The sequence below is a fragment of the Papio anubis genome, chromosome 7 (assembly GCF_008728515.1).
Source record: "Papio anubis isolate 15944 chromosome 7, Panubis1.0, whole genome shotgun sequence".
Lineage (NCBI taxonomy): Eukaryota > Metazoa > Chordata > Mammalia > Primates > Cercopithecidae > Papio > Papio anubis.
In genome coordinates, this window is record NC_044982.1 from 132,418,559 (window position 1) to 132,433,114 (window position 14,556).

Below are 14,556 nucleotides of genomic sequence, written 5' to 3' on the forward strand. Positions count from 1 at the left end.
TCAAGCCTGTAATCCCAGCACTTTGGGAGGCCGAGACGGGCGGATCATGAGGTCAGGAGATCGAGACTATCCTGGCTAACACGGTGAAACCCCATCTCTACTAAAAAAAATACAAAAAACTAGCCGGGCGAAGTGGCGGGCGCCTGTGGTCCCAGCATCTCGGGAGGCTGAGGCAGGAGAATGGCGTAAACCCGGGAGGCGGAGCTTGCAGTGAGCTGAGATCCGGCCACTGCACTCCAGCCTGGGCGACAGAGCCAGACTCAGTCTCAAAAAAAAAAAAAAAAAAAAAAAAAAAAATTGCTAATAATTAAAATGGAATGTTCTTTGTAAGTTTATTTTATATTTGGGAGCTAAAATAAACAACAGCATTTGCTCAAAGGTTTTGAACTATGGCATACTAATGGTATAGATATAGTTTATCTATTGCAGAATTGAGTCATATGCAATATGAAACAGCATAAAATCCATAAATAAGAAGATTTTATGAGGGAAAAAAATCAGTGTTACATATGCATTTTTCCCTGTTTCTGGCAAATATAATCTTTCATTCATATAAATGTTGACTGGCTTCTATGTGTTCAATGGGAAGATACAGTTCCTATATTCAAAGAACTCCCAGACTAATTCAGGGAGAGCTACAAGACAATTTAGGTACTGCTGGATTAGGAATCCTAGTTCCTCCTATGGAGTAGAAGGGATGCTTCTTCCAGGAGACACAGCAAGGGTCCCATTATACTGGAAGCTATGACTACCACTTGGTCATTTTTGAGTTTCTCATGTTAGTGGACCAATAGACAAACATAGTAATTACCATATTGGCAGGGAGGTATAGGAGCTATGGTTCAGTTTCACAAGAAAGACAAGAAAGCGTATGTTTGGAACTCAGGGGATTCACTGGGGCATATTTTAGTACTTGCATGTCCAATGACAACTCTAAATGGGCAATTACTAGAACCATGACCCAATAAGTTGAACACAACTGACAAATCATACCTCTTGGGGAGGAAAATCTGAGTCACCACCAGGCAATAACCTAGATTTGCTGAAGTACTGGCCAAGAATGGGAAAATTGAGAGTGGTTGGTATAGGAGAGAGATAATGCATATCATTTATGGCCCTGAGACCAGTTACACAGTAGATGCTGCAGCTTATCCTAGAAACCCTTGTCTATCAAGTACTTTGGAGAGGTAAAAACTGGACAGACCTCGAAGACTCTGTGGCAGAATGGACTAAGTTTGGCGCAGATCTCCACGTGTATTAGACTCCTCTTTCACTCTGACTCATATCCTCTCAACTAACCTTTACTCCAGTCCTTGCTGCAGCAACCAAAGATGTAAAGATGTAACCAGAGAGCAACTCATTTTAGTTGTTTAACGTATATTTCACTTTCTGCCCCCACCCCTCACTGCCACTGCTGTTGGACATAACTGTAGGAGCCCATTCAGCCATTCTATGCACAAGAAAATCTGCAAATATTAACATCCTATGAAATAACCCCTGTCCAATGGGGAATGGAAACTAATGAATAAATACTCCCTTCTTGGTAGAACAATTCTGAGATACATTCTATATGGCTCCTGAAGGATCCTTAATGATATCGAGCCCAAATCAGGTTAATCATGTAAGGGAACTAAAAAATCTTAAAAAATCACGGCATGGGTTTTATGCCATTCCTTGTTTTACTCTTTTCAATCCCTCACTCATGTTTCCTAGGCTCAGTCATGTTCCCATAAATGTTTAATAGCTGCCTCTCCAGGAAAAAAAAAATTATTTTGGTTTGTAGCGTTTACCTATTTCTGTGGTATAAATATACCATAATTTCAAGCTACCATCACCAAATCTGCAGTTGGGTAGAGGTATACACAATTGTACCTTGGATGCCAGTATGAGTTGAGTCCAGCGCACTACTGCTTGGGAGTGGGTCTCAAAAAAAATTACTGCATGCAAACATTTGTCTCAGAAGATATAGGGTGAGACAAAAAAGACAAAAAGCTACCAGTCTGGGCCAATTACCAGACAATCATGGGTATACTGACATTAGCCATGGATACCAATAAGATGAGAAAAACATTCTTAGGTAGAAGAGGAAAGAATTTCAATTGTATAACAAATGGGTGATAGGAAAAAGTTGTAGGAATGGGCAGGGTGTATGAATTTTAGGATACTCAGAAGTTTCTAGCCTTTGCAACTAGATAGACAATAATGCTATTTCCAGAGACACAGAATACAGGATGATGATGAGTTCATTTTGGAATCTATTTAGTTTGAGATTTTTTTTCATGATACCAAGGCAGAGATAGTTAGTGGGAAATACAGGTCTGAAGCTTAGGTAGGAGATAAGGGTGTGGAAGCTATAGCAAGGTATTGTGAAATTTTATTGTTGATAACTACTTATATTCCTGGAATGTCCTGCCGCTCTTCCTCTGGCTCCAGTCAGACAGCAGTGAGGCTTTCTGATTACTGCCCTCAGGCTAGAACTGTTACTACAGAAATGAAAAGAGAAAGATGAGTCAATGCTCATTTTTTAAGTTTTAAAATAGAGCTTTGAAACTCCTGGTAGAAAAAATATGTTGACGCTGGGTATGGTGGCGCATGCCTGTAGTCCCAGCACTTTAGGAGGCCAAGGCAGGCAGATTACTTGAGGCCAGGTGTTCAAAACCAGCCTGGCCAACATGGTGAAACCCTGTCTCTACTAAAAATACAAAAATTAGCCAGGCATGGTGGCGCATGCCAGTAATCCCAGCTACTCAGGAGACTGAGGCAGGAGAGTCACTTGAACGCAGGAGACAGAGGTTACAGTGAGCCAAGATCACATCACTGCACTCCAAGGCTGGTATTACAGGCATGAGCCACCGCGCCCAGCCGTAATAAATCTCTTTATATATCTGCATCCTATTGGTTCTGTTTATCTAGGGAACCATAACACAATGTCTTTAATCTGTCAATCTGGAACAGTTCCTCCAACTTTCTTGACTTCGATGTCCTTGACACTTTTGAAGATTACAGGGCAGATATTTTGTAGTACGTTCCTTAAATTGGATTTGTTTTCTCATGATTAGATCCAAGTTATAGAGGAAAAGCAATGGGGTGCAAGATTTTGATTTGTCAAATGTTCACTTTGATCATTTGATTAAGGTGGTATCTTTCAGCCTTTTCCTCTATGTAACTAAGTACTTTGTGGAAACATACGCTGAACCCTGTAAAAATCTCACTTGTCATTGAACTTTGAATGTACTCATTTATTATAATTTGTATCTGTAATGAACTCACGGCACCAGAATTATTCATTGGATTATAATCTGTTGCTATCATAATTTATTTTAGTGCTCACGTTAGACCATCTTTGTTCAGTGGGAGTTTTTTTCAGGTTGGTTCCTGTGTCCTTTTAATCTGTCTCCATCATTTCTTTCATTATTTTCTGGGATAACAAGATGTTTCAGGCTCAACTTTTATTTGCCTCGTCCTAGTCCTGGAATCAGCCATTTTTTCAAGGAGCCCTGGTTTCTTTGAGTAAAAAAGTTAAAATATGGATGCAAGATATGCTCACTGCTTTTGTGGTGTCATTGTTCCCAGGCCCTCTTAGAGTACAAACGCAGAAAATATTTGTGTGTGTGTGTGTGTGTTTGTGTGTGTGTACAGCAGAGGTTTACATCTACATTTATTTACATACTATATATATGTTAAAAACTTTGAGTTCATATCAAGGCCACCAATTTCATTATAACAATACAAGACCCATTCAACTTTTCTCTTTCCATTCTTGTAACTCCCTTCTTCAACAGTGAAGAATGTGGTTCTCATTATCATTCATATATTCACTTATTGGATCACTTGTCTCCACAAGTAACTAATTTCCCATTTCTGCCATCACCAGTCCACCAAGCAAACCCTTCCTTGAACACACTTGGGTCCCAGTGCCTTGCACCTGGCCATCTCTCTCACTACCTCCCACCCCTTGTGGGTTGAGGAGGGCATTTTAAAAGATGACCATGATACCTGAACTCTCTTCTTCACTCCTTCCTCTGCCTTGTTACCTGGAACATGGATGTAGTGGCTGAAGCTTGAGCTACTCTCTGGACTATGAGGATAAGGGTCACACCTACAACATCAGAGCAGTGAGCTGTAAAGTGCCTGAAATTCTGACGCTTTGGCAGAGCAAAGTAGCCATATTAACCCTGTCCTGCCCACTGTCTAGACTTTTACATGAGAGCCATACAACAGGAGTCTTTAAATCTTATCAGTTTAGGTAACTAACAGCCTAATGTAATTCTACCTGATAAAGATGTCCACAGCTAGAGGCCAGCGGGAACACAGATACTACTACTTCCAGCAGTGAGTGATGAGAATCTTCATCACCAAAATGAGGGAGCACAACAGCCTGTTAGAAGTTAGAATCCAGCTTAGCAAAAAGAGGCTCAGGGAAGACCAATGAATTGATTGGGACTATGTATTCTACCACTGGAGGCAGAAACTTAGTTCATTTCAGAAAATCAAATAGTAACATTTCTTGCACTACTGAGCTCTGTGGATCTGAGATGGGCTCTATGAAGAGAGTAGCTGAAACTATGGTAATGGCAATGGCAATGGCAATGGATGAGGTCCAGGGAGTTTCCAGAGGAAGAAAAAATAAACCTTAAAAATCTCACAAACATTAGCTATTAGAAAGGACGCAGCCAGCAGATATTAAGAGTAAGAGAGAATTAAAGGAGAACTTCTGAACAAGACTTTTTTATATCCCTTAGCGAATTACCAACATTAAAGTGCATTTCATATCGTTACCTTTCATATTGTTACATTCCACATCAAATTTTGATCCCAAGTGGTGATATTTTAAAAACTAGAAACATCTTCTGCATCACAGTGAAATCTATAGGCAGAGTTAAAGAGGGTTAGGTTACTAAAAAATACAAAAAAACTAGCCGGGTGAGGTGGCGGGCGCCTGTAGTCCCAGCTACTCGGGAGGCTGAGGCAGGAGAATGGCGGGAACCCGGGAGGCGGAGCTTGCAGTGAGCTGAGATCCCGCCACTGCACTCCAGTCTGGGCGACAGAGCGAGACTCTGTCTCAAAGAAAAAAAAAAAAAGAGGGTTAGGTACACAGACTACTAGAAAGTCTACACCAGGTTTACTGGTTTTCATTCATTTCTTGCTTCTTCATCAGTTTGGAGGCTCATGTAAAGGCAGATTTAAAGGGAGAAAAGACTCAAGAACAAGAGATGGAAGGGGTCATGCTATTGGAGGGTGCTAGAATTGCCTGCGTTTTGAGTTTGGATGATCCCTAGCACAGGTAGCAGGCACAGAATAAATTGTTATGCACCATATCACATTCTTCACACGTGCCTCTCACATGGTTATACACATACTCAAACCAAATCAACATGAACCTAACTGAAGGCAGCCTCGGTGGACAAAAGACCTTCATGGGAGTTCCGCGCAGTTGAGTGATATGTAGAGGAGTTCTTCATTCTAAACAGCTTTCTCAATGGTGGTTGGTTATTGGACCACCAGCTGATATCACCATCTCTATCTGAGCTTCGTTAATTGTAAGGTGTCCCTCCTAGCTGTTGACTGGGATATAATAATTACTCTAGTTCATCTTATATTGGTAGCTGCCTGTTTAATTCTTCATGATTTCATATTCAGAAAGACAGAATAAGAAATCATGAGTCAAATCAGCAGTCTTCGGAAGTATCATCACTAATACCTATTGGCTACATCAAATGGCCGATTTGCTTTACTTTATAATCCCTTGGAGATTTATTGAATTTTTTTTTTAATTACCAGTTTTAGGCTGTGTATACTTCTCATATATTCATTAAATGTTAGTAGCAGTAACGGAAGCTGTTCTTAAATGTTCGTAACTGTGCCCTGAAATGACACTGAATTAACTTAAATTCAAATGACTTAACTGACTTAAAATTAAACATAAAAATGTATATCATGAGAGATGAGGGAAATATTATTCGCAAAATAGAAGGGCACACAATATTTTCAGATTATTTTATTCGAAACCCACACATCCCACAGATATGTGACAGCTTAAAAAACAAACTAATGGGCCGGGCGCGGTGGCTCAAGCCTGTAATCCCAGCACTTTGGGAGGCCGAGAATCACGAGGTCAGGAGATCGAGACCATCCTGGCTAACACGGTGAAACCCCATCTCTATTAAAAAATACAAAAAACTAGCCGGGCGAGGTGGCGGCGCCTGTAGTCCCAGCTACTCGGGAGGCTGAGGCAGGAGAATGGCGGGAACCCGGGAGGTGGAGCTTGCAGTGAGCTGAGATCCGGCCACTGCACTCCAGCCAGGGCGGCAGAGCGAGACTCGGTCTCAAAAAAAAAAAAAAACAAAAAAAAAAAACTAATGCTCTCATGGCTTTTTAGGTTTAAGTCAGCCAACAATTCCTGACCATTCTGTAATTTTGTAGTCATGTTCGATTAAGTGCCATCTCTTTCCCCCAATACAGAGGAAATCTGAATTGTGTATTAACAGAATTTTTATACATATTGTATGAATGAAATGGATCCTACCAAACATAAAAGTACAACAATTGAGACGGAGTCTTGTTCTGTCACCCAGATTGGAGTGCAATGGCGCAATCTCAGCTCACTGTAACCTCCTCCTCCCAAGCTCAAGCGATTCCCTTGCCTCAGCCTCCCAAGCAGCTGGGACTCCGGGCGCCCGCCACCACGCCCAGCTAATTTTTGTGTTTTTAGTAGAGACAGGGTTTTACTATGTTGGCCAGGTTGGGCTTGAACTCCTGACCTAAAGTGATTCACTCCCTTAGGTCTCCCAAAGTGCTGGGGTTACAGGCGTGAGCCATCGTGCCCGGTCAAGTACGACAAAAATCTTATGTAACAAACCTGTAATATGGGCTATAGCCTTGTTTCCACGTAGCATCTTAAACTGTTGAAAACAAATCAGAATTATTCTGAAATCACTGAGGAAAATAAAAATTAGATTTTGAGATTGTAGAATTTTGCAAATGTCTGCAAATGTATAAAAACAACATGATATAAATTGTGGCCTGGGTGTTTATAATTCTGCCCAGACTCTTTATATGGATGCCTTATTTGGTGGAGGTCTTCCTGTAATTATGGATCTATAAAACCCATCAGACAGGAATACTAAAAAGCATGATTATTCCATAACCTTATTCCACAGGAGTTATTCTACAGGAGGTCCTAGTTCATTTTATTTTTCCTCCTTCTTCACTGCCTTCCGGTGGTGCTGCGGGTCAATGCCCAGCTAAAGCAGGTTTAGAGGGTCAGCCTGGAGGTTGGATGTTACTGGTGGACTTTAAAGATGGACAGACCATAGGACAGCATATAGCTTAGGAACTGGCAGTGTTTACAAATCCTAGGGAGAGAATTTCGGAGTCCGAGACTGCTGCGATCCTTCCAGGCCTCCCCATTTGCTGTCACGCTCAGGCTTTCCCTGGCGGTCCCAAGGTCCAGCTTCTTATTGGAATGACAGCCTTAACCGACAAGAAAGCGCTATAATTTTCAGTTTGGGATTTAAGCGGGGGTTAAGCTCACGGATTCCCAGGCGTCTAGTCAGAGGCCGAACTCTGGGTCGGATCTTAGCGAGACTTGTTGCTGAGGAACACTGCAGCTTGGCTTGCCGGCTCCCCGGCGAGCCCGTCAACCACCCACCTCCCGGGGAAGGGACCGAGGGCGCGCCCTGCCACGCGCGCTCCCCACGCCCTGGTCCCCGCCACACGCGCTCCTCCCACCCGAGCCCCGCCGCTCGCCCTCCCCACTCCCCGAGCCCGGCCACGCGCGCCCCCGTTCAGCCCCGGGAGCGCGCCCCGCCGGCCTTTTCCCGCGGCGCTGCCGGGTGCCGCTAGCGCCCACTCGCCGGGGGAGGCGCTGCTGTCGCTGGGGGAGCGCCTCCTCCTCTTCCTCCAACTCTTCCCCGCCTCCTCCCGCTTCTCCTCCTCCTCCTCCTCCACAGTTGCCTGCCCTGGGCGGGGGCGAGCGTGTCCGGTTTGTTGGAAGCGTTCGGAAATGGCAACTTGCGCGGTGGAGGTGTTCGGGCTCCTGGAGGACGAGGTGCGGGGACCGCGGGGCTGCGGGGCGGGCTTCCCTTCGGGATATTCAGCAGCCGGACATGGGGAGGTAGTGGCGGCGGCCACGACCGGAGGCTCCGCTGTCAGCCCCTCCTCCCTCGGCGCGAGCCCGGGGAGCGCGCGAGGCGCCGCGGGGACTGTGGGGGCGGCTGGGAGCGCGGGCGCTGGGGGCTCGCTGGACCGAGCAAGTTTGTCGGGTCCATACCCGCCCCTTCCCGGAGCGGCCGCCGCCTTCCTTGTCAGTTTCCTTCAGGAAGTGTTGAGGAGGGGGCTAGGCGGCCGGCGGGGGACGCACATCACCGCGCCAGCCCTTTCCTGCCACCCCCGCCGGGTGTGCGGAGCTCGCAGGCGTGGGGAGACGGTCGCAGCATCCCTGCTGTTGATTTGCTTGCTCTGGCGGAGGCCGGGCCAACTTAACTTTACGGACTTCGGTCTGGAGAGTTCCAAGTGAATTGTCATTTGCTCGTTTGGTTTTTTCTCCTTTATCTGAAATCCTTTTTAATCCCCTAACTAGAGACAGGGGTGGGAGAGCAGGAACACAAATTTTCCTCCTCTTCTTTAGCAACAAGTGTCTAGTGTGAGAAGTTCATGCTTTTTTCCACCGGTCATCGTTGATGTTAAAAAGTAAAGCCAAAAAAGTATAAATACTTTATAAAGAAGTTACCATATCTGTTCTCTTTGAAAACTAGATTAAGCTGTGGGATTTGAAGAAGGCAAAGCTGTCTCTTTTCAACTAAATAACTAATGCTGATTATGCCTATGCTTATTAAAAATATTGTAAGACCATTTGGAAAGGTTGTTCCGTCGTAAATGATGTGTGGCTTCTGTGTGTTCTTGGAGATTGTCTGAAAAATGCAAATAGGTGGGAGATGAAAAGGCTGTATATAGTCTAACAGTGACTGGTTCCGAGTGAAAAAAATCAAATTTTTTGCCTTCTTTTTGGCTAAGCGCCACGTGTACCTGTTATCAAGATTAGAACCAATTTACTGAAAATTCATCAATCTAATTTATACTGCTTGAAGTATTGTAAGACTTAAGTTGTATAGTTCCTCCTCTTAGTAACTTGGTGTCGTCAAACATTTTACACTTCTCTTGAGAGTTCTTTGTTTATAAAGGGTGGGCAATTTGTTAATGCAGGCAAGTTATTTCAGGGTATTTTGAGAATGCTTACGTGATGTGATTAGAATTTAATTTCCTAGTTATTGCTGCCAGAAGAGAAACAAAGTGATGATGGACAAATGATGGCGGCTCATAGTTCCCTCAGAAACAACAGTCAATGTGTTATAGCTAAAGATAACATTCTAGCTAATGGCCCCTTTATTCTGTAGAGGAGATCAGAAGATAATACAGCACTTCACTTGTGGTCGCTTTCTTATCAGTCAGATTTCCCTGCTTGTTACATAGACTGCCCAGTGCAGATAACTTCAAGCTGGTGTCCAACCCAGTCAGGCTGGCCTTGGACTTTCTTTCCCTGCTATATTCACAGGTAGGCCCTGCTAATTGCAGATTTCTCATCTCACCGCCTTCCAACAGAGCCAGTTGATCTTAGAGAAAATAGTGCCAAAGGTATCATTCACCATCTGTTTACTCCCTCTTGGTACACGATCAGTGTTTTTAATTATCTACTTTAGTAATTTCTCTGTTTTCAATCATTACGCCTCTGCCCAGCTGAAATAAAACTAACTGTGGCAGTTAGTGGGTGGTCTGTAAGGAACTGGGGCTAAAGGCCAGAAACTCCACCCTTTGAAATGTGGATTTCCTGACCTTGCTGAAGGATTTGTACATCTAGGAAGTTTCATGGCATGGGGCCTATCCCATGCACATTCTGGGAGTTCTGGCTGTCAATTCCATGACTCTAATTTGTTTCTATCCCCCCTCTGTCTATTTTGTCCACATTAAGGAAGGGAGTGAGATAGGAAGATAAGAGACATGATGATGAAGAATTTTCCACTTCTTCCATTGTAATTGGATTATTCATTCAACAGACATTCATTTATTGTTTCCTCTCTGCCATGCATTGTGCTAGGCACCAGGGATAGAGAGGGAAAAAAAGTGTCAGCCGCGAACTGAGGGAAAGATAAAAGTCACTTTTTTTCTTGTGGAGGTTACCATCTCTTCACTGTCATTTGCCATTTATTTTCTGGTCTATCACAAAAGTAAAAGAAGGATGGGAACCACACTCCCACCCTCCCCCCACCACACACATACACCTCTTTTGTTAAAGGAAGAAAGCATTGCAACTCTGTCACTTCTAAAACTCACGGACTAGGCTGGGAATAGGTAGCCCTCTGCTGTTGATTAAAAGTAAAGTGCTTTTTCATTACAACAAAAGGAGAGGATTCTTATTTTAAATTTTAAACTAAAACAGGGAGAAAAATAATTTGAAATGGGATAGAAGATAGTGAAAGAATTGTAATTTAATCAGTATGTAGTGAATAGTCCCTGAGTCACAGTGTGTGAGTATATCAGCACTGAAGCATGCCAAAATGTAGATCATAACACCTCTCACTTTTCAGTGAGTTTTAACTCTTCTTCCACATATAAGTGGCTTATAGTAAGAGATCGCCCTGGCTGCATGTGCAGAATTTTGCCATTAAAGTGTTAACAAACCAAGGAGGAAGTGTAGTATAATTTATACCAGATTTGTTCTGACAGTCACTTGAGATTAACGGTAGAGAATAACACGCAGTGATCTTTAGTGGGGAGCAGTGTGGTAGATGCGGGGACTGGAATTCAGCATCTCTTCCCACTTCCTTCCCATGCACCTCCCAGTGATGTGGAGGTGGGAAAACTAAACACTGTTTCCCACACTCCCTTGAAATTAATGGTCTGGATTCAAAATAGGCTCCCCAGTTAAGTGCAATTACTTGAGATTTGGGGAGTGGAAATGAGGTGGAGCATATTGTTTTGTTTCTTTGGCTTTTTCTGCTGATAAGCACAGTCATGTAAACATCGAATTTTTCTACAAAAGTATTCCAGTATCTGGTAACTTGCTTTGTACATATTGATAAGAAGTCACAGAAATAGTGGTAGCGGTAGCTTCCAGACATCAAGATTGGTTGTATTCTTGAAGTCATCAGTTCTGGTGATGGCTCCTGATCACCTACCTTTCTGATTGGGGCAGAGATAGTAGCTTCCTGAGTGGGTCGGTTCTGCCCTGTTTCTGATCTTCTAAGAACTGCAGTCCCCAACAATTTTGGCACCACGGACCAGTTTCATGGAAGATAGCTTTTCCATGGACCAGGGATGAGGTCTAGTGGTTTCAGGATGATTCAAGCGCATTACATGTATTGTGCACTCCACTTCTATTATTAGTACATTGTAATATATAATGAAATAATTATACAACTCACCATAATGTAGAATCAGTGGGAGCCCTGAGCTTGTTTTCCTGCAACTAGATGGTCCCATGTGTGGGTGACGGTAATGGGGGACAGGGAGACAGTGACAAATCATCAGGCATTAGATTCTTATAAGGGGCACACAACCTAGATCCCTTGCATGGACAATTCGCAGTAGGGTTCATGCTCCTATGAGACTGTAATGCTGCTGCTGATCTGACAGGCAGCGGAGCTCAGGAGGTGATGTGATCGATGAGGAGTGGCTGTAAATACAGATGAAGCTTTGCTCACTGGCCTGCCACTCACCTCCTGCTGTGTGGCCAGTTCCTAAGGTTGGGGACCCTCTAGAAGTCCAGCCTAGCGTCTACTCTTCCAGCTCTTCCAAAGATTTTGTAAGCATCTAATCCCCTGTATTAGCTTCTTCTTAAAACATCGAGAATGATTTCTGTTTCCTGTAATAAAGCCTGACTGAAGCAAGGAAAAGAAGGAAGGAAATAAAGAGGAAAGAGTTTAGAGTCTCCTCTGACAGTATGGAGAGTGCGGTTTCCACACACAGAATAACAGATGCCCCTGGTGGCAGCAGCCACAACAATGCCTCAGCAACAGAGTAACTAAGAAGGGCATATTCTGATACTTCTGGACCCACTAAGGCTGACCAGACACTGACCCTCACTCAGTCTAGGAACAAACTTCCCAAACCTTTATGTACTACACACAAAGGAGGAGAAGCATAGTTTAAGCAGCAGCTGTATTAGTAATCTCTCCCAAGCTTTCATGTATTTTTTTTTTTTTTTGCCATTAGTGCTTTTTTGCAACTCTTTAATTCCGGGATCATTATAAAGTATTTTTCATGGACCCAAGGACCAAAGAAGTGAATAAATATAGTGTATTTTTAAAATAGTTTATTTTAAAGTAATTTATTTATTTACTTTTGAGACGGGGTCTTGCTCTGTCACCCAGGCTGGAGTCAATGGCATGATTTCAGCTCACTGTACCCTCTGCCTCCCAGGTTCTAGCAATTCTCCTGCCTCAGCCTCCTGGGTAGCTGGGATTACAGGCATGTGCCACCACGTCCAGCTAATTTTTGTATTTTTAGTAGAGTCAGGGTTTCACCATGTTGGCCAGGCTGGTCTCGAACTCCTGACCTCAGATGATCCGCCTGTCTCGGCCTCCCAAAGTGCTGGGATTACAGTCGAGGCACCACGCCCATCCTATTTTGAAAGTATTTTAAACCATCAGAAATGTTGAAAGTACAACACAAAGAGCTCCAGTATCCTTCTCATGCAGATTCTGCAACTGTTAACCTTTTCTCTGCAATTATTCCGTCACCTTTTTTTGCCATTTTCATTAATCTTTTTCTGAACCACTTGAGAGCAAGCGACAAACACAATGCCCCATCATCTTTAGATACTCTAGTGTGTATTTTTCTAAAACAAGAATACTTTCCTGCATAATAACCATACACCCCTCCAAGCTAGGAAATGGACACTGATACAACAATGCCATTCAATCCACAGATACCATCCACATTTTGATAAATGTTCTAATAATTTCTCTCTTTCCTTTTCTGGTCTAAGAACCTATCTAGGAACATATATTGCATTTACTTGGCATGTCTTTGCAGTCTCTTTTAATCTGTAACATTTCCTCAGTTTTTCTTACCCCAGACAATTTTAAGAAGGACAGGCCTTACATTCTATGATGTTTCTCATTTTGGGTTTGTTTCGTTTTTCTTGATGACCATGTTCAGGTCACACTCTCTTGGCAGGAATCACAGAAATGATGCTGTGTTCTTCCCATGCATCACACCAGGGGACACATGATGCTGACTTGTCCCAACACTGTTAGTAATAACCTTAATCACTTGGTCACCTTGGTGTCTGCCAGGTTTATTCTCTGTAATGTCACCCTTTTTCTCTTTATAATTGATAGTATTTTCGGGGGATATATTGTAAGATTATGCCAATATCCTATTTCTCATCAAGTCTTCATCCTCACTTTTAGCATCCATTGATGAATTCTATCTGAACCAAACACCACTGTTTTGTTTTATTTCCATATCTATTAGTTAGCGTTCTGTGTAAGAAGAGCTTTCCTTTTCCTGTCATTTATTTTTATCAGCATAGACTTGTAAAATCCCACTTTATTCAAGAGGTTGTAATCACTTACTGTCATTAAATATTTTATTGCTCATACTGTCCCAGTTTGTCCAGTGGCAGCCCTTTCAAGGAGGTTCCTAGGTCTTTGTAACAAGTCCCCATCATTCTTTGAACACTTTCTGGCAGAAGTTGTTCCAGGCTTCTCTTGTATTTTGCTTGGCTCAGCTATCTGTAGTCAGCCATTTTCCTAGGAGCGCTGGTCCTGTTTAGTATAAAGTGGTTTTTACATGCTACAATTTGGGTGCTTGGTGTGCTCATTGTTACTGGGATATACTCTTGGGCCATCTCAGTGAACAGAGTTCAGAAGCATATGCATGTGTGTTTGTGTGTGTATGTGTACTATACACACATAAGTATACACAAAGATCTATAGCTATTTCTATATCAATCTGTAAATACATATATGTAAAAATCATGAATTCATACTGATTTTTTCCAATTCACATCTAACACCTGAGTTCCTTTATAGCCATAAGTACCTTTTCTAACAGTGACAAAATTTGACTTTTATTATCCTTAATATAGTTATTTGTTCATTTAATTATGTGTTCAGTGTAACTAACTTCCTGACCACGCAGATTTCTCCTCTGCCACTTCAGCTCTTCACATCCTTGGATGCCAGTGGGAATATTGCTATTCTCTATACAACATCCTTATGCAACGCTCTCCTCCCCTCCTCAGTACCCTTGCCAGTGGGCACCCTTCTGGTACATCTCGGTATGGCACCTCCCTTCTCCCCTCAGTGCCCCATGCTGGCGAGCATGCCAACCATGCACCTCTGTGAAATTCCCCCTCACCCCACAGACGTTTTCTGTAGTGGCTTGTGGTTGACTGCTCTGCACCAGGAACAGAAGAGGAGAAGGAACTATAATTTCTTTTATAGGTAATTAGGAATTCATATATCACATAGGAATACAATCTTTGAGTTGGAAGAGACCTTGTAAATAAGTCATTTAGGGTGAGCAGGGGTATAGAAAATGGGATTCTTT

General features: G+C 43.0%; 1 protein-coding gene across 1 annotated transcript in view; it reads left to right on the forward strand.

Annotated features, from left to right (window-relative positions):
• Nucleotides 1-7,817: 7,817 nt before the first annotated feature.
• Nucleotides 7,818-14,556, forward strand: part of LOC101016432 (NEDD4 E3 ubiquitin protein ligase) — a 167,811-nt gene continuing 161,072 nt past the window's right edge. Inside the window, exon 1 of the mRNA XM_021940594.2 lies at nucleotides 7,818-8,050. Coding sequence (XP_021796286.1) covers nucleotides 8,006-8,050 — 45 coding nt within the window. The 5' untranslated portion in view covers nucleotides 7,818-8,005. The remainder of the gene's footprint in view (nucleotides 8,051-14,556) is intronic.